The following is a 17,622-nucleotide window of genomic DNA, read 5'->3' as shown; positions in this document are numbered from 1 at the left end:
CCTTTCCTCCAAGAGGTTCACAATGAGAAACCATTTCATTCATCTTTGTATGCTCAGTTTTTAGGCACCAAGATGAGGGCCTAAATGTGACAGTTTGGGGCAAGGAACTTTTAGTGGGCTTGGCACACAGGAGGGAGAGCTACCCAAATCATCCTAGCATCCATCTCCAGAGCATATTCCTCCCCTGCTCTGCCTTTTTTTTTTTTTTTTTTAAAAAAAAAAACACATTCTCACCTCTTTGCCCTCCTGTTAAAGGCTTGAATACAAATGAGGCAGCATGGGAGTCTTGGCTTGGAAATCAAGTCTGCGTTCTCGGTCCCTTCAGTCACTGACCTAATATATGAACTTAGACAATTCACTTGCCTCTCTGGACCTTTAAATGAAAGAGTTAAACTGTAACAGATGATGTCCCTGGGCTCTTTCATGTAATCCATACTTGAGAAATCAATTAATCAATTTGAAGAAACTCTAATTCCAAGACATAGGTATCCTGGCACCTGTTTGAAACAGCTGAAAGGAGGTAAAGGTCAGGTTCCTGTTTATTATACATTTTAGCTATAGGAAAAGAAGCAAATATATCTATGGAGACACAGAACCTGGCAGCCCCTGTACTTGACTAATAAAAGCAAATTCCTGGAAGCAGCAGAGAAATAGGCCACAAGTGAGACTGGCAGTGTCAAAAAAGGTCTATAAATTAAGTGATCAAAGGAGTAAAAAACAATGGCTATAACCAGACAAGATCTCTAAGCACAGACTATAGTCTAGAGAGGTCTGAATGGGAAGGAGCCCCTAGAGCCTCTATTAAATGGAAGGACTTGGTCCACAGCAAGTTGCTACAGCATTTGGTTCAAACCCAGTTTTCTCAATCTGTCAACCCGGTGTGTATGCACATGTGCAGACATGCTGCAGGCTGTAGTTATGCTTCTGAAGTGCTGAAATGAGAAATAAATATCAGAAGAAATAATGCCATATTCAGAAAAAGTTAAGCTGAAGGCAAGTAAAATTTTGCTTTCAAAGCCACTCATTTCCCTGTGTGACATGACCATTGCTCATTCTGATGTGTGCACTACAGAGTTTTATGGGATGGTGAACTCTGGGTGTGGGGAAGGGTAGATTTGTAGTATAACTGAAAGCCAAAGACAGGATACAACCCCACGTCCTGTCTAAGAACTACCACCGCCCTGCCCGCAGCTCATGACAAATGGATGTGACTTGATCTGACCCACTTGGGCACTCACTTGTCTTCATTCAAAGAGACTGTCTCCACAAAAGGGATTTCTTCCTTGTCTGTCTTCCCCATGATCAGCCGGTGCTTATCCAAGTTTATGATGCACTGAAAACAGGAGAATCACTGGTAACTTGTCAGTGATACCACTATGAGTTCCTGTGTAAGAGGATACCTGCCTCAGAGAGGAAGTATCAAGGGGTAAGAGGAGTCAATCTTACCTTCAGAGATCGGAGAGTCTGTAGACCAAGGGACAAGTTTTTCTCATTGTCATCTAATAAAACAAAAAGATGATTAAGATTTAGCCATTTCCACGCTTGCTTTGAAGTCAGCCTAATCACTATTAGGTTCCACCCATCCACCCAATAACATCCAATAAGCATATATTGAGCATGTGTTATTTTTATTTTTTTGTTATTTTTACTTTTTTATTTTTTGAGATGGAGTTTTGCTCTTGTTGCCCAGGCTGGAGTGCAGTGGTGCGATCTCAGTTCACTGCAACCTCTGCCTCCCAGATTCAAGCAATTCTGCCTCAGCCTCCTGAATAGCTGGGATTACCAGCGCCCACCACCACACTCAGCTAATTTTTGTATTTTTAGTAGAGACGGGGTTTCACCATGTTGGCCGGGCTTCTCTCAAACTCCCGACCCCAGGTGATCCACCCACTTAGCCTCCCAAAGTGCTGGGATTATAGGCGTGAGCCACCGCACGTGGTCAAGCCTGTGTTGTATTAAGTAATTTTCCTAGATCATTAAAGTTACAAGGCAATAGAGCCAAGATGCAAACTCAGGTCTTTTTTACTCTAAAGGGCAAAGGTCTTTAGACAAAGACCAATAACTTGGAGTAGTCAAGAATAAAATGTATGAGAAGTGTGGAAAGTGGTGGGAAATTATCAAGGGATTTATGGCAAAGGAGTAAGTTGCTCTGTCTCTAGTTCATGGAAAGCTCTCAGGGGACATTTTCTTTTTTTTTTTTTTTTTGAGACGGAGTCTTGCTCTGCCACCCAGACTGGAGTGCAGTGGCCGGATCTCAGCTCACTGCAAGCTCCGCCTCCCGGGTTTACGCCATTCTCCTGCCTCAGCCTCCCGAGTAGCTGGGACTACAGGTGCCCGCCTCGTCGCCCGGCTAATTTTTTGTTTTTTTTTTTTTTTTTTAAGTAGAGACGGGGTTTCACCGTATTAGCCAGGATGGTCTCGATCTCCTGACCTCGTGATTCGCCCGTCTTGGCCTCCCAAAGTGCTGGGATTACAGGCTTGAGCCACCGCGCCCGGCCAATCAGGGGACATTTTCACCTGTACCTAAAAATGTGTTTTCTTGCTCTTTTTTTTTTGACATGGAGTTGCACTCTTGTTGCCCAGGCTGGAGTGTAGTGGTGCGATCTCTGCTCCGCCTCTCGGGTCCAAGCAATTCTCCTACCTCAGCCTCCCAAGTAGCTGGGATTAAAGGCATGCGCCACCAGTCCCAGCTAATTTTGTATTTTTAGTAGAGATGGGGTTTCTCCATGTTGGTCAGGCTGGTCTTGAACTCCTAACCTCAGGTGATCTGCCCACCTTGGCCTCCCAAAGTGCTGGGATTACAGGCATGAGCCACTGTGCTCGCCTCTTGCTCCTTGAGTTTTTTTTTATCTGACCTCCACATTTGTTTTACTGATTGATTCTCAACATGTCTTGAATGTAGCTCAGGGCCCATCTAGTACTTTGGAGACCAAAAATTGGGACAAGATCTATAGTACAGAAAAATGGGAACCATTTTGAAAAAGTCAGTATTTACAGGCATGAGATCTCATGAGGTTTTGTTGGGGGTAGGGAGAGAGTTTAAGTTAGGGTCCATAGGTCCCGCCCTCAATTCTGCTTACCAACCACAGCTGCTGGGCAGTCCAGGCGGAGAGAGCCCAGTGTGATCACTAGGTGTTCAATCTGGCCCACTACTTTGAGATGCCGGGGTAGAGAAAGCTTTTCTCCTTCATGCTTGTGGGATTTGACAAGCTCCTTGAGTCTGCACCAAAAAGGAAGATACCAAAATCCCCTTGACAGAGATTCCTGATAGAATCCTGCAATGCCTACTTTCTGACCTACAACTGGAATTCTCCAGGGATCTCCTGGGATTAATTTACCGAAAAGTGCTAGCCATCCTACATTTGTCGTTTCAGCACTTTGTCCTAAACATGCCAGGGGGATATAAAAACACTAAAAACTCATCTCCCGTTCTCAAAAACCTTACATCACTTATGTCTATTGGTGAAGACAGGGGAACTAACATATTCAGAGAATCCTATTCTGTATCCTACTGTCCCCACCATTGTGTAACGCAATTGAGTTAACATGTCCTTTTACCAATCTGTGAGTAACAGATACCAGAGAAGTCAGGTTAATCCTAATTTTAGAAGGTGCTTTGTTCAATGTCTAATTTCTCATTGTCCTTTCTATTTCATTCTGTCTTCATCAGTTTGTCTTAGACTATAATGTTAGTGGAGGCAAGTACTTATTTGGTAAGTGCACTGATATTCGTATCAGCAAGGAATATCACGGAGAAAATCCTTGTTAATTTAACTTGTCTGTGCAGGGGAGGAAGGAAAGAAAAAGTACCAAGGTTTCACATGTTACGTAAGCTGATTGTAATAGCTAGCACCAGAGCTATTATGGGTTGGTGGATAAATACTTAATTATGGACTTTCTGTGCCAATACTTCTGCTTTCCTCTATTTCCTCTCTTTTGATGTTACAGCCCATCCAAAAGAAAAATAATTGCAGTTTTACAGATGGTTATTAATTCCTCTGGAATCATGGCAGTCTGCTGCCTAATTATGCACCAGGACATATTAGTCTTTCTGGAACCATCATGTTGCACTATACTTCATCTTTTCACCACATAAAAAGCTCAGGGCTGGGTGCAGTGGCTCACACCTGTAATCCTAGCATTTTGGGAGGCTGAAGCGGGCAGATTGCTTGAGCCCAGGAGTTGAAGACCATCCTGGGCAACATGGCAAAACCCCCTCTCTACAAAAAATACAAAAAATTAGCCAGGCATGGTGATGCACACCTGTAGTCCCAGTTACTCAGGAGGCTGAGGCAGGAGGATCGTTTGAGCCCAGGAGGCGGAGGTTGCAGTGAGCCGAGATTGCACCACTGCACTCCAGCCTGGGCAACAGAGTGAGGCTCCACCACACAAAACAAACAAAATAAACTACTGGCTAATCATCTTTATGATGGCCCAGGCCCAGGTGCAGTGGCAGCTGCAGTCCTATTCTCAGTTCTGATGGATGTTTCTTGGGGACAGGCAGTGCATCCTCCAGAAAGACTTTGAGTAAGCTGAGGCCCACCACATCCCTACTTTTATTCATCTAGATGGAGTATACCAACAGGACAGCTCCTTTTAATTTGCTGTCTAGTGGATCAGGGCAGGGCACACAATGAGCCAGAGGTCTCAGGCTCTCTCATTCAAGTTCAGAGGTCTTTGCTCAAAACTTAATAGGAGGAGTTAACAGAAAGCCAAAGGTTTCCATGCTCACTGATTTCTCCACTTGCCTGATAATCCACCACTCCTCCCCTCTACTAAGGACTCCAGTTCCAGCTGAGATCTGAACTCTGCATACTTCTCTTTGAGCTGCCATAGAGATGCTCACCATCTCTAACCATAAAATAGAGTCAAGCGAAGAGTACACTCACATCTAAGTTCCACTCAGCACAAGTGGCTACTTACCCCAATCTGTCCACACAGGCCGAAGAGATGAGATTATATAGGCAGCCTGTGTCAACCAAGGCTTTCACATCCTTTCCAGCACACTGTGGGGAGGAAATGTACTGTTCAACAAGAGCCAGAGAAGCGGAAGGGAAAGGAGATGCAGACAGCAAGCAGCAGATGTCATATGAAAGGCAGGGTTGGAGAGCATCCTCCCAATTATGGGTTATAGTGTCCCATCTTTACCCACTGCTAAGTCTGCCTTTGAAGGGCTCTTGTTCCTGCTGAATCCAGGGCTGACAGAGATCCCGCAAAAAACTCTAGATGTTCTGTGCCATATAACAAATAGCTCTTAAACTTTTTTTTTTAATCACATACCCATTTGTAAATCTGATGAAAGCTTTGTTCCTTCTTCCCATGAAGACACACGTGCATACTAAATGTCGCACACACTTCCAGTGTTGCATAGAGTGGCCCTTTTAAAACTTACTCATGAATTCCATGAGACCCATACTCTATAAAGTCAGGGGGAGAGGGTCCCACATCCTACTTTCCAGAAAACCCTGGAAAAGCTGTTCTCAGAACATTACCTGGCAAGAAACCAAAATCATGTCATCCTCCTCAGACTTCTTTAGCCCCTCAGACTTAGCCTGATTGAGTTTGTTCGTCTTAGAGGCCCAAGGGACACGGCCACTTCGGAGCTTAGACAGGTTGGTTTCCATGAGGCGCCTCTGCAGAATATTATGGGGTTGCTTGAGGGATAGAAAGCAGAGACTTCTTAGTGACAAGCCACAACCCTCTTTCCCATTGTCCCCCAGGTACCATAAAAATAATGAAGGAGCCTCCCATAACTGAGCTCTACCTTTGTTTCTCATTTATACTTCCTTCAAGTGAGGACTTCACTGGTATTGTCAGAGCAGGTACCATAAACCAATTTGCAGTAGGCCACCCTGAATGAATGAAAATGCAAGATATGACACTGGGAAATGTGGAGAGGGCCGATAAATATTCTAGGGCTTAAGAGAACTGAGGGCCCTTGTTATTTGGACTAACCTAGGCCCGTTACCTTTCTTCCCCTTACAAGAGCATTTCAAGGGAAAAGTGGTCTTAGTCTAGAATAAGTGATCTCTGTATCTTCCCAGGTGACAGCAAATCACTGCCCTATAGAAACGGCAGCTCATTTTCATAGGCTGAAGAAACTTAGCTAACATCGGTATTCAAAAGCTCTGCCTACTTCTGTGTCAAGTCTCACTCTCTTATCTTTCAGATGCAGCCTGCAGATACCTTAGTGGCTGGCTCTCCTGTGGGCTGGCTCTCCACGGGTGGATAGGGTGAAAAGACAGGAATTCACACTTGCTGAGCAAGCCTCTCAGCAGACACACTTTGAAACCTGACAGAACATGTAAGAATCATCGTTGCTGGCATCCTCTGGACCTCAAAACACTGGTTTCTCCTGCCCATCTTATCATCCATTTCCCTTCCCTTCAATGGCCCAAAAGTGGAGCTATGACGGGGGAAGACACCGACCAAGAAGCAGGAGACTTAGTTAGACCTTATATGCATGCCAAGATGCCTAATGTTAAGAAGCAGAATGAGAAGTGTGAGTTTAAGTCTGCACTTTGATAGAGCTTAGGAGAGTTCCTAGGGCAGATATAATCATGCTCCACTGTTCCTATTCAAAGTAGCCTCCAGAAAATTTAAGATATCTCTTGAAAAGAAATCCTTTGACTGGAGAAATCTGTATACACAAATATCTTATGCCCAGCTACAACAGCATTTAAAATCCCTCAAAGGAGAGTGTTTCACCTAAAATCCCTCAAAGGAGAGTGTTTCACCCCAAGTTTCTAACATATACCAGATGACACTCTGATTCTATGGGGAAGGAAGTCACTCTTAGAAGCCCAGAGCCTAGAACCTTTCAAGAGGTCTTCAGTATCTGCCACCTTTCAGATTCCTAAGGAAGAATGGAGTCACAGCCATGACTCATTGTAACCCTAGTGAGATGAAGAAATGGATTCCCGAAATACACTGATTCTTGGCAAAGCACATTCTAAATTGGTATCTTTGGGAAAAGTGGAGGGAGAGGCACTTGTAAAGAAAATGAGAGCTTCTTAGCTTGACAAGGAGCTGGAGGAAGTGCTAACTCTGTCAGATTTTCTGATGCAACACTGGGAGAATGCTTTGCTTCTCAAAAGAAACAAAAATGCTTCATTCAAATCTCTCTCACCAGTAAGACTGGATTCCTAGCTCAAGCCATACTAAAGCAGGGTGTTTGTTTCTGTTATATCCGTGCTTACATCTAGGACCTACTCAGATAAAACTGGACCTGTAGAAGTGAAGACTGGCAGGAGTTTCAAAGACCATCTAAACAAAGCCCTCTTACCTAAAGTTTGGGGATGTCTTCCTACATTGGTCTTGCTAAACACTGTATCTGGTTCTCAATCTTGCAAAGGAGCCTAATCATTAGTGGAGAGATGAGGCAAACAAGGGAAGTTCTGAAATCATTCTGCTTGAATTCATCCCTTTTCTGTATTTGCCTCTCTTTCTACTGGATTCTTCTTCCACAAGTTATAAAACATACTAAAAGTTCCTAGATATTGGGGAGAAAACTCCTCCACAAAACATCAGATCCGGCTGCCTTGACTCTACAACCTCCTTTAATCACCCTCCTTATCTGGAATGGTCTTTTTTTAAAAAGCCTAAACCATGGCATCTATTTCCTGATATCCCATATTTCCTTCACTGAGATCACTTCTTATCCCATACCAATAATGACCTCTGATTTCCAAATACAGTAGACATTTTCAGCCTTAATTTTACTAGATTTTTCTAGTGAATTTGGCCCTGCTGACTGTTCCTTTTACTTGTTCTTTAGTAACCAAAAAAGGTTCAAACACATGCTCAATGTAAAATATTTAAGTATCACTGAAATATATAAAATAAAAAGCAAAGGCCAGGCACGGTGACTCACACCTGTAATCCCAACACTTTGGAAGGCCGAGGCAGGCGGATCTCTTGAGGTCAGGAGTTTGAGACCAGCCTGGCCAACATTGCAAAACCCCATCTCTACTAAAAGAAAAAATACAAAAATTGGCCAGGCGTGGTGGCATGCACCTTTAATCCCAGTGACTAGACACGGGGAGGCAGGAGAATCACTTGAACCCAGGAGGCCGAGGTTGCAGTGAGCCTAGATCGTACCACTGCACTCCAGCCTGGTCAACAGAGCAAGACTGTATCTCAAAATAATAAATAAATGAACAAATACATAAATAAATAAAATTAAAAGCAAAAACCTCCCCAATCTCTCAAACCCTTCTCAGTCCCACTCCCGACAAATAATGACCATTAAATTTAGAAGTATATCTTTCAAAAAATATTAATACATTTATAAACATATAAAAGAATAAACATACTATAAAACTGTTCTGAAATTTTCTATTTTCATTTAACATATAAGAGGCAATTTCTGGCCGGTCACGGTGGTTCACACCTGTAATCCCAGCACTTTGGGAGGCTTAGGCAGGTGGATCACGAGGTCAGGAGATGGAGACCATCCTGGTTAACACAGTGAAACCCGTCTCTACTAAAAATACAAAAAATTAGCCAGGCGTGGTGGCAGTCGCCTGTAGTCCCAGCTACTCAGGAGGCTGAGGCAGGAGAATGGCGTGAACCTGGGTGGCGGAGCTTGCAGTGAGCCGAGATCGTGCCACTGCACTCCAGCCCAGGCAACAGAGCAAGACTCCATCTCAAAAAAAAAAAAGGCATTTTCTATGTCACTATACATAATTCTTTTCATTCTCTTTGATAACCAAAAAGTATTAATAATATAGTTCAGGAATAGAAAATTTACAGCCAACAAACCCATATGAACCTCAGAGATGTTTTTCTCTGGTCATTTTACTATGCCTACATAACTTAAGTAATAATATAGCTGCATATTTACCTCTGCTTCCAGTCAAAATTTCACTGAAATGACAGTAAAAGAATAAGTCCTAAACCCACAAAACAAAAAGAACAATGAAGAAAAAAAAGATGTTGACAAAATTCTGGAATCTCAATAGCAGGCAGAAAAGCAGCAATAATGACCTGGACTAGAGAAAGCTAAGTGCTTTATACCATTTCACTTCACAGAGAGCTGAAGCAGCAGAGGCTGCCAGTTGCTCTTTAAAATCCTTGTTCTCCTCTTCTTCATAGGAAGATACCTCGATTCTTTCCTGGCCCTCCTTGCGGCTAGGCATAGCCATATGACTGAGTTCTACAGAATAGAATGTGAGTGGAAGTGACATGCACCATTTCTACGCCTGGCCCATAAAAATCTCCTGTGCATACTTCTCCATATTCTTTTCCTCTTCCGACTGGCTGGAGTGGAGATGACCACTATGGTAACCTTCTCAGAGGCCACATGTTGAAGACAGAAGAGCTACTGTCTCTAAAGGACTATATGGAAGAGGCTGTCTTGCTGACTTTTCCACTAATACTGTTACTTAAGAAAAAATAGGCCGGGTGCGGTAGCTCACGCCTGTAATCCCAGCACTTTGGGAGGCCGAGGCGGGCGGATCACAAGGTCAGGAGATCGAGACCATCCTGGCTAACTCGGTGAAACCCCGTCTCTACTAAAAATACAAAAAATTAGCCAGGCGTGGTGGCGGGCGCCCGTAGTCCCAGCTGCTCAGGAGGCTGAGGTAGGAGAATGGCGTGAACCCCGGAGGCGGAGCTTGCAGTGAGCAGAGACAGTGCCGCTGTACTCCAGCCTGGACGACAGAGCGAGACTCCGTCTCACAAAAAAAAAAAAGAAAAGAAAAGAAAAAAGAAACTATTTTGTTTGAGCTATTATATATTTGCATCTAGCTGTAAAAGCAGTTGTCTTACTGAAACTAAAAGGCTGAGGGGTTAGAGGTATCAGAACCTCTACAGTTGATGGATACAATTAGGGTTGGAAATAGACTAAAGTCTTCTTCATAAGACTCTCACTTGACCCAGAGAACTGGGGAGAATGCCAAAAGTTTACTCTTCTTGTAAGAGTAAATAAAAAGACTGATTAGTTGATAGCTTGGCTAGGCTTTCAGGTTTCCAGAACAGCTGAAGGGGAGTGTGGGGTATCATACTAAGCCAGAACTGAAGGACATGAGCTTAAAGATTGAAAGGCCCCACATGAAGCCTACCATAATGAAGGAAAAAAGATCCACATCAAGATTTCACATCACTGTGAAATTCTGGAATAGCATGGATGACAAAGATCCCACAAGATTCCAAAGAGAAAAAGATGATAAAAATACAAAGGATTGGGAATCAGAATAGTATAGGACTACTCAACAGTAACAATCAAAGCTAAAAGACAATAGAATAATGCCTTCAAAAATCTGAGGCCGGGTGCAGTGGCTCACGTCTGTAATCCCAGCACTTTGGGAGGCTAAGGTGGGCAGATCACGAGGTCAGGAGTTCGAGACCAGCCTGGCTAACATGGTGAAATCCCATCTCTACTAAAAATACAAAAATTAGCCGGGCATGGTGGTAGGTGCCTGTAATTCCAGCTACTCAGGAGGCTGAGGCAAGGGAATAACTTGAACTCACTGTGGAGGTTGCAATGAGCTGAGATCGTGCCACTGCACTCCAGCCTGGGCAACAGAGGGAGACTCTGTCTCAGGAAAAAAAAAAAAAAAAAGTAAGACTAGACAGTGATGAAAACAGTTAATTAAGAAATAGCAGTATCACCATTTACTTGGAATTTACTTGGAGATATGGAGATCCCTAACACAAGCAACAGCTTTAAATTTTTTTAAGTTTTAAATTATTTACATTAAAAAATTTTAAATAAAAATATACCCCATGTAGCAGAAAAGAGTTCAGCCACAAGAAAAGCCAACTTACAGCAGTTTAAATGGAGATTTATTTTTCTCACATAACAAGAAGTCTAGAGATAGAAGCTGCTGGTACTAACTCAGCAGCTTAACAACTTCAGGGCTATTGGCTCTGTAATTCTCTTGGACATTCCTTCATGGTCACAGATGAATACCCCAGCTCCAGGCATTATATCTACATTCAAGAAATAAGAAAGGAGGAAGGACTACTCTAACATCATCAATTGCTTTTATCAGAAAAGGAAAAGCTTTCCCAGAAGTTCCTTCGGCAGTTTTTTGCCCATATCTTCTTGGTCAGAATTCATATAGCCACTCCTAACTTTAACAGACATTGGGAGATAATTTAGCTTTTATAATCTCTATAGAGGAGTCAGGCATACAGAAAAGGGCTAAGAATGGGTGATGATTTAGCCAACTAACAGTGTCTGCCAGATGCAAAAACTAAAGCATGTGCACACACACAATATAACTCAGGCGGGTCTAATACCAGGTTATCTTATAACCAGCTTAGCATCTACTTTCTTAGGTCTGCCCTAGTTTCTACATTTTAAAACAGCAAATCCTTGACAGACAAGTTTGTGGTATAAACATACCTTAACTATTTACTAATGGGCATTTAGATTATTTCCATATGTTTGCCATTAGAAACAATGCTGCAATAAACTCAACATTTTATTTATCCTGAAATGCTCCTCCACTGGCCTCTAAAACCACCTGTTTATTCTGTTCCTTTCTCTTTCACTGGTTCCTTTGCCTGTGTTCATTTCTTAAATATTAGTGTTCCTCATTGCTCTATCTTTGGTCCTTTGTCACTCCACATATACTGCCAGGGCAATTTTATCTGTTTTCATTGCATAAATTACTACCTTTATGATGATGACTCTATCTCATGTCCAGATGTCACCTCAATTCTAGACCCATAGATTCAACTACCTTTTTGAACTTCTCTACTTAAACATTCCACAGGCACTTTGAACGTAACTTATCCCACTGATATTTTCTATAAAACTTGCACATTCTCCCTTATTCCCTATCTCAGTGAGTGAAATTCTGCCTCCTCTTATTTTCTTCTTCATTTACTGTTACTGCTAAGCCCAAGCAATCTCCTAACATTACTTTCATGGTCCTCTTCCCCTACAGTGGTTCTCTTGCTAGTTGAATCAAAGAAAAATCCTCGATTTAGCATTCAAGACCTTCCACTACCACTCATCCTCCTTCCCAATCTCATCTTTTAAATTATTACTCCATGAAAGCTTTCTGCTTTCAGCAAATTACCACTTGTCACATATTACCTTGGGTGAATCACTAATCTCTATGAGCATTACTTTTCTCTAAACCTTACTCTCTTGATCAGTAATAAAAGAGGTTTGAGCTCCAAAGTCTTGTTCAGTTTTAACATGTTGGGTTAATTCCTTTCCAACAACCTTGGTAAGTGGCACCACCATACATCCATTCTTGATTTTTTCTGACCTCCCATCAAAAGTGCTATTGTACTCTGAAACATACCTGGAATTGATCTGCTTCTCCCCATCTTTACTACCTCCAATCTAATCCAAACCACTGTAATTTCTTATCTGTACTGCAACAGCCTCTTAACTTGCATTCTGCCTCTTCTTTTACCCTTCTCCAGTCCATTCTTTGCATGGAAACCAGAGTAAGCTTTTTAAAACATAAGTCAGATAACACAGTACTTTACTCAAAACCCTTCAATGGTATCTCATTGTTCTTCGGAAAAAACCCAAACTTTTTACCCTTCTCTATACAGCTCTGTACCAACTGGTCCTTGCCTCTCCTTCCATATACAAACCACTCTCCCTTTATTCATTCACATTCAACACCATCCACACTCACTTCCTTGCTCAAAATTCCTCTCCCATTCCAATCCCTTTGCACCAGCTGTCTCCTCTGCCTGAAGTTCTTCCCCTAACATTTCTAATAGTTAGGTCCCTCTTATCTTCCAGGTCTCTGTTCAAATATCATTTCCTCACAGATACCTTCCCTGACCATACAACTTAAAGTAGGTAGGTCACCTCTTTAGTTACTAACAAATCTCACTATTTCTTTCATAGCAATTATAAAAACATAATTATTTTGTGTATTTACTTGTTTATATTTCACCCCTGCCCTACTAGCATGTTAACTGCACAAGGGCAGGGACCGTGACTGTCTTGATTTCAGCTATATACTCAGCTCTTGACATGGTACTGAAAGAAATCTCTACCCCTTCTTTCTTCAAAAAGCCTTTCTCTTTTTCTGAGATGGAGTCTCACTCTGTCTCCCAGGCTGAAGTACAGTGGCACAATCTTGGCTCACTGAAATCTCCGCCTCCCGGGTTCAAGCAATTCTCTCACCTCAGCCTCCTGAGTAGCTGGGACTACAGGCGTGCACCACCACACCCAGCTAATTTTTGCCTTTTTAGTACAGATGAGGTTTCACCATGTTGGCCAGGCTGGTCTCGAACTCCTGACCTCAGGTGATCCACTTACCTTGGCCTCCCAAAGTCCTCGGATTACAGGTGTGGGCCATCAGACCCAGCCAAAAAGCCTTTCTTGATTAATATCATTGAATTCTTTCTTTCAGAATCCCTTCAATATTTGTATGTTAAAGAGTTTGTACTACTTGTATCCCCAGTCTATGACTGTTTTATAAATGTGGTTAAGTGGTTCTCATTCGTTTATTGACATATTGGCTTTCCAAGGGCTGTCCTGTTTTTCAAGATACATAGTACTGACCAGGTACACTGGCTCATGCCTATAATCCCAGCACTTTGGGAGGCTGAGGCAGGACTGCTTGAGGCCAAGAGTTTGAGACCAACCTAGTAACACAGTGAAACTGTGTCTCTACAAAAAAAAAAAAAAAAAATTAAATAAAAATTTAATGTGGTGATACGGATGGCTAATCTATAGGGCACACCACACAGACCTGCTTCAATAGACAGATTCTGTTCAGGTATTTTATGGTAAGTTTGCTTTACTGTGTTCAACCATCTTTCCCCCAGCCTCATTCCTAATTCTAGTCAGTTTTGAAAAAGCATTTAGCTCTGATCAGAAGCAATCATATGTAGGAAAGAAAAACTCTATTGCCAGACAAGTAAGAATATGGCCTAATGTATACAGGTAAGTATAATATCATTAAGGAAAGACAGCACTTTATCACATAACATGACTGTTTTTAAAAATTAAAAAGTCCTTAGCACAATGAGAAAAACTTTAATGAACCTGGTAGCTAAAACAAGATAAATTACAACAGGCAAATTTACAAGAGTGGAGATGTTTTTCTCCAGCTTCATCGAGTTAAAAAAAAAAAAAAAAAATCAGGGCTGGGTGTGGTAGCTCATGTTTGTGATCCCAGCACTTTGGGAGGCTAAAGTGGGCAGATCACTTCAGACCAGGAGTTCAAGACCGGCCTGTGCAATATGGCAAAATCCCATCTCTACAAAAAATTCAAAAGTTAGACTGGTGTTGTGGTGTGCACCTGTAATCCTAGCTACTCAGGAGTTTGAGATGGGCGGATCTCTTTAGCCTGTGAGGTCGAGGCTACAGTAAGATGTGACTGCAGCTGCATTCCAGCCTGGGCAATAAAGTGAGAACCTGTCTCTTAAAAAAAAAATCAAATATAATATTACTCACTCATATCTCTGGTTTTAGTTCTTAATCTAATACAGAATGAACAATACAAGATAAAAGGATAAAAGCAAAAGGGCCAGACAAAAATATAATTTCCACAGAAGACTTTGTATCAGCCAACTCCATATACACAGAAATAGGCAAAGGCACTTTCCTGGGGCCAAGACAACATGACCCCCTTTGATTTCCTATGGTTGCCTTCTGCCAGTCCTAAAAGGGCTGGCAGGCTGATCAAACAGTGAACATTACAGAAACAGCAGAGTAAGAGGTAGATAATTCAGAAATTCCAGCAGTATAATTTAAATATCGGTTACTAGTACGAGGAAAAACAACCTACAACCTTCACAAACCCAAAAGTCAATTACAACTAATTTTTCCTCTCTCTTATCTCCCTCTGATGCTATCCTCTCCCTTTTCTTGGACCCCTTCTGTCGAGATTATACTATAAACTACTTCAAGTAAGAACTATTCAATTAATTTTAGCATCCTCCAAATTTCCCTTGCAGTGAGAGAAAATTGAGTCAACATTAGTCTATCCCAGATATATTTATAAAGTAAAACAATAATAATGTACTTCTAAGGTCACTTCTAAGATTGTACTGAGGCTGCAACAACAGTTCCAAGAATTTAAGCAAGATTGTACTGAGGCTGCAACAACAGTTCCAAGAATTTAAGCATGCTGCCTCACCCCAGTGCTTGCAGCTCTCCTAGCCCTACCTCAGTCTGCCTCGGTTTCTGTAATCTGGCTGTTCTGTGCAATCACTTGTATACTGTAGGTGTGAAAACAGTGAGAGAGGGAAATCAACTCCATGACGGTGGGGCACAAAAAGCATGAACCATGATTCAGAGCCTCACAGTCAACTGCCATGTGTATGTGTCATACTCAAGGCAATATCCTGCTTCTTGAGGCTCCTTCCTCTTTGCAGCCTGCTGCCTGTGCTCTATGGTATCAGCCCTTCGTGACTCAACTGAGACAGACTGGAGTCAGAAAAGTGGATGGAATTCATACACAGCATGAAGTAGTATAAGAAATCCTAGGCAGAAGGAAGCTAAGGTAGCTCTCAGGGCTAGGAGACTCCTTGACAACCAGGGACAACCAAATCCAGCATTTAAAAATTCCGTATTTTAATTCTTCTCTTAATATAATATGTCCTTCTTTATTGATTGATGAGCATTCTAGGAACTAGGATAGGATTATTTGGCCTGAAGGAAAGAATATTTCTCGAACCTGATTTGTTAAATGAATCAAGATTGCTTTAAAGTAAAAGAAGGGAAAAGAGAGTTACCTCTTTTGTAGGAGCACATTTCAATCACTCATCACTCTGGGTTAGCATAAATCAGGGAAACTATCCTGTGGCTTGTGCAAAAAGCAAAGCAAAATGAAAAAACACAACTTTCAAAAAACAGAGCAAGATAACTGAAGTAGACAAACCCTGCACAGAAGCAACTAATGGCAGGGAGGAGAAGAATTATACTGGTACCTGTGTGTCATTAGAGCTGTTAAATTTAAAAAAAAAAGGAAATGGATGCAGAAGCTCTGCCCTCCTGGGGCCAGAAATGGCAATTTCAATGAATTAGAGCTAACAACCACATCCAAAATTAAACGTTTCAAAATCTTAAAATAAAAAATACTAGAAAAATTATGCAGAGCACCTATTTCATTTGTTAAAAGACGTTTAGTTAGTGTTTCATACATTACCACCCAAATGAACAAAGCGATTGTGAAATTCAAGAAAGTAATCAAACTACAAGAAAACTCCAGATAAAACTACAAAGTTAAACATAAACTTGGCCCAGGACCACTACAGAGGCTGAGGGATGACAGATACAGTTCTTTATATTGGTCACCCTTTCATTCTATAGAAAGAGGACAGTACCATTTTTGACCCCAGGGCCCCGGTCCTGGGGTGCTTCTACTTAATGCCAAGAAAAACCGTGCTAGAAAAAAAGACTGCAACCACCCCAGCCCCAAATGCACACATTAGCTGGTTGGTAAGATGGAGCAGCCTGGCTTCCTCCCTCTACCCACTCTTTGGGGGCGGGGCTGGAAGAGAAGAGAATGATGAAGAGATGTTGGGGGTTCAGGAAACCTTCACATTCGACCCCTTTTCTCTCTCCCCACTCAGGATGGAAGGTCAAAGGTACATAGGACCAAAACTAGAGAAATGGATTTTGCATAGGGGGACAATGGATTCAACAAAAATCCTCTGGATCTGGCAACTGTCAAAAAAAAAAATCCCTTTCCACTTCTTTCCCCCTCACACGAAGCCATTAGGAATCACCTCTGTCTGGGTCATAGAACCAGCCACACAGCGTAGGAGGCACAAGCCCCATGAACAAAATTCGGTATTAAGAATAAGGGGAGAGAAAGAAGACCCGAGGGCAAGAGGACAGGGCAGGGCAGGACCTCTTCCTTCTTCTGGAGAGGAGACATCCAGGAAGGAGGTACAGCTGAGGGGAGGGCGAGCTAGAAAAGCTAGGACGGACTCCCCACCGAAACCGCAGGAGGGGTGCTGGAAGGGGAGGAATCCGCGACGCAGCGACCGCGAGCCAAGGGCAGCTGCGGGCCGGGCCGTGACTCAGTGAAAGCCGCAACGCCCGGACCTCGGAAGACCGCGGGCGCGAAGCCGCCGGGGCCGGGGCAAGAACGGCGGCGGGGGCTCACCGTGTCCTTGGACGAGCCCAGCTTCTTGAGGCCGTCCAGGGGCAGCAGGTCGGCGGAGTCCTTGTGGATGAACTGCACTGCCTGCTTCATTCGGCGCTGCTGTCGCAGCGACGCTGCCTCCCGCATGTCGGTCTCCTTGCGGCCGCCCTCAGTGAGGAGCCCTGAGTAAAACATCCTTGAGGCGCCGGCGGCCGGGTCGCCCGCGGCTCCCTAGCAGCCTCAACCTCGAGCTCGAGCTCCTCCAGCGCCGCAAGGGCCCCGCGCCGCGCCTTTTATAGCCGAGTGTGACGTCGCGTGGAGCAGCCAGTGCGCGCGCGGGGGGCGGGGCCGGCACAGAGTCCACGCTCCGCGCGGCTCCCTGGCGTCCCGCGTGCTCTGCTCACCAGGTGGCAAAACACCAGAGGAGGAGGCGGCGCTGGTGGGAGTGACTCGGCGGGCCGAGAATCCACCGCGGCCTCTTCACCCAACCGCCCCCTCCTGCATGGGAGCCCGGCATCCCTTGGACGGGTGTGGGCTCTGGGGCCCGATGCCCTGGCAGCCCCGGCCATCTCCGCCGCTGGCCGCGGGTCCC

At 43.5% G+C, this 17,622-nt stretch overlaps 1 protein-coding gene across 1 annotated transcript; it reads right to left on the bottom strand.

The window, feature by feature from the left end:
- Positions 1–220: 220 nt before the first annotated feature.
- NRIP3 (nuclear receptor interacting protein 3) lies at positions 221–17,404 on the bottom strand. The gene is made up of 7 exons (XM_033207636.1): positions 17,052–17,404; positions 5,493–5,654; positions 4,924–5,006; positions 3,081–3,220; positions 1,447–1,499; positions 1,239–1,333; positions 221–932 (listed from the first exon to the last, which is right to left on the bottom strand). Exons 1-7 carry the CDS (start codon positions 17,223–17,225, stop codon positions 917–919), a joined length of 723 nt encoding a protein of 240 aa, XP_033063527.1. The 5' UTR covers positions 17,226–17,404; the 3' UTR covers positions 221–916.
- Positions 17,405–17,622: the final 218 nt, after the last annotated feature.

This window comes from Trachypithecus francoisi, unplaced genomic scaffold (assembly GCF_009764315.1).
Source record: "Trachypithecus francoisi isolate TF-2019V2 unplaced genomic scaffold, Tfra_2.0 Lachesis_group8, whole genome shotgun sequence".
Lineage (NCBI taxonomy): Eukaryota > Metazoa > Chordata > Mammalia > Primates > Cercopithecidae > Trachypithecus > Trachypithecus francoisi.
This window is presented reverse-complemented; position numbering and strand designations above follow the sequence as displayed.

What these genes read in the sequence shown, in the direction of transcription:
- NRIP3 (XM_033207636.1), bottom strand. Translation starts at nt 17,225, where the DNA reads ATGTTTTACTCAGGGCTCCTCACTGAGGGCGGCCGCAAGGAGACCGAC. An exon ending in TGATTTTGGTTTCTTGCCAG is followed by an intron (nt 5,007 to 5,492) that starts GTAATGTTCTGA and finishes TCCTCCCCACAG; the next exon opens with TGTGCTGGAAAGGATGTGAA. An exon ending in CTGCCCAGCAGCTGTGGTTG is followed by an intron (nt 1,500 to 3,080) that starts GTAAGCAGAATT and finishes TTGTTTTATTAG; the next exon opens with ATGACAATGAGAAAAACTTG.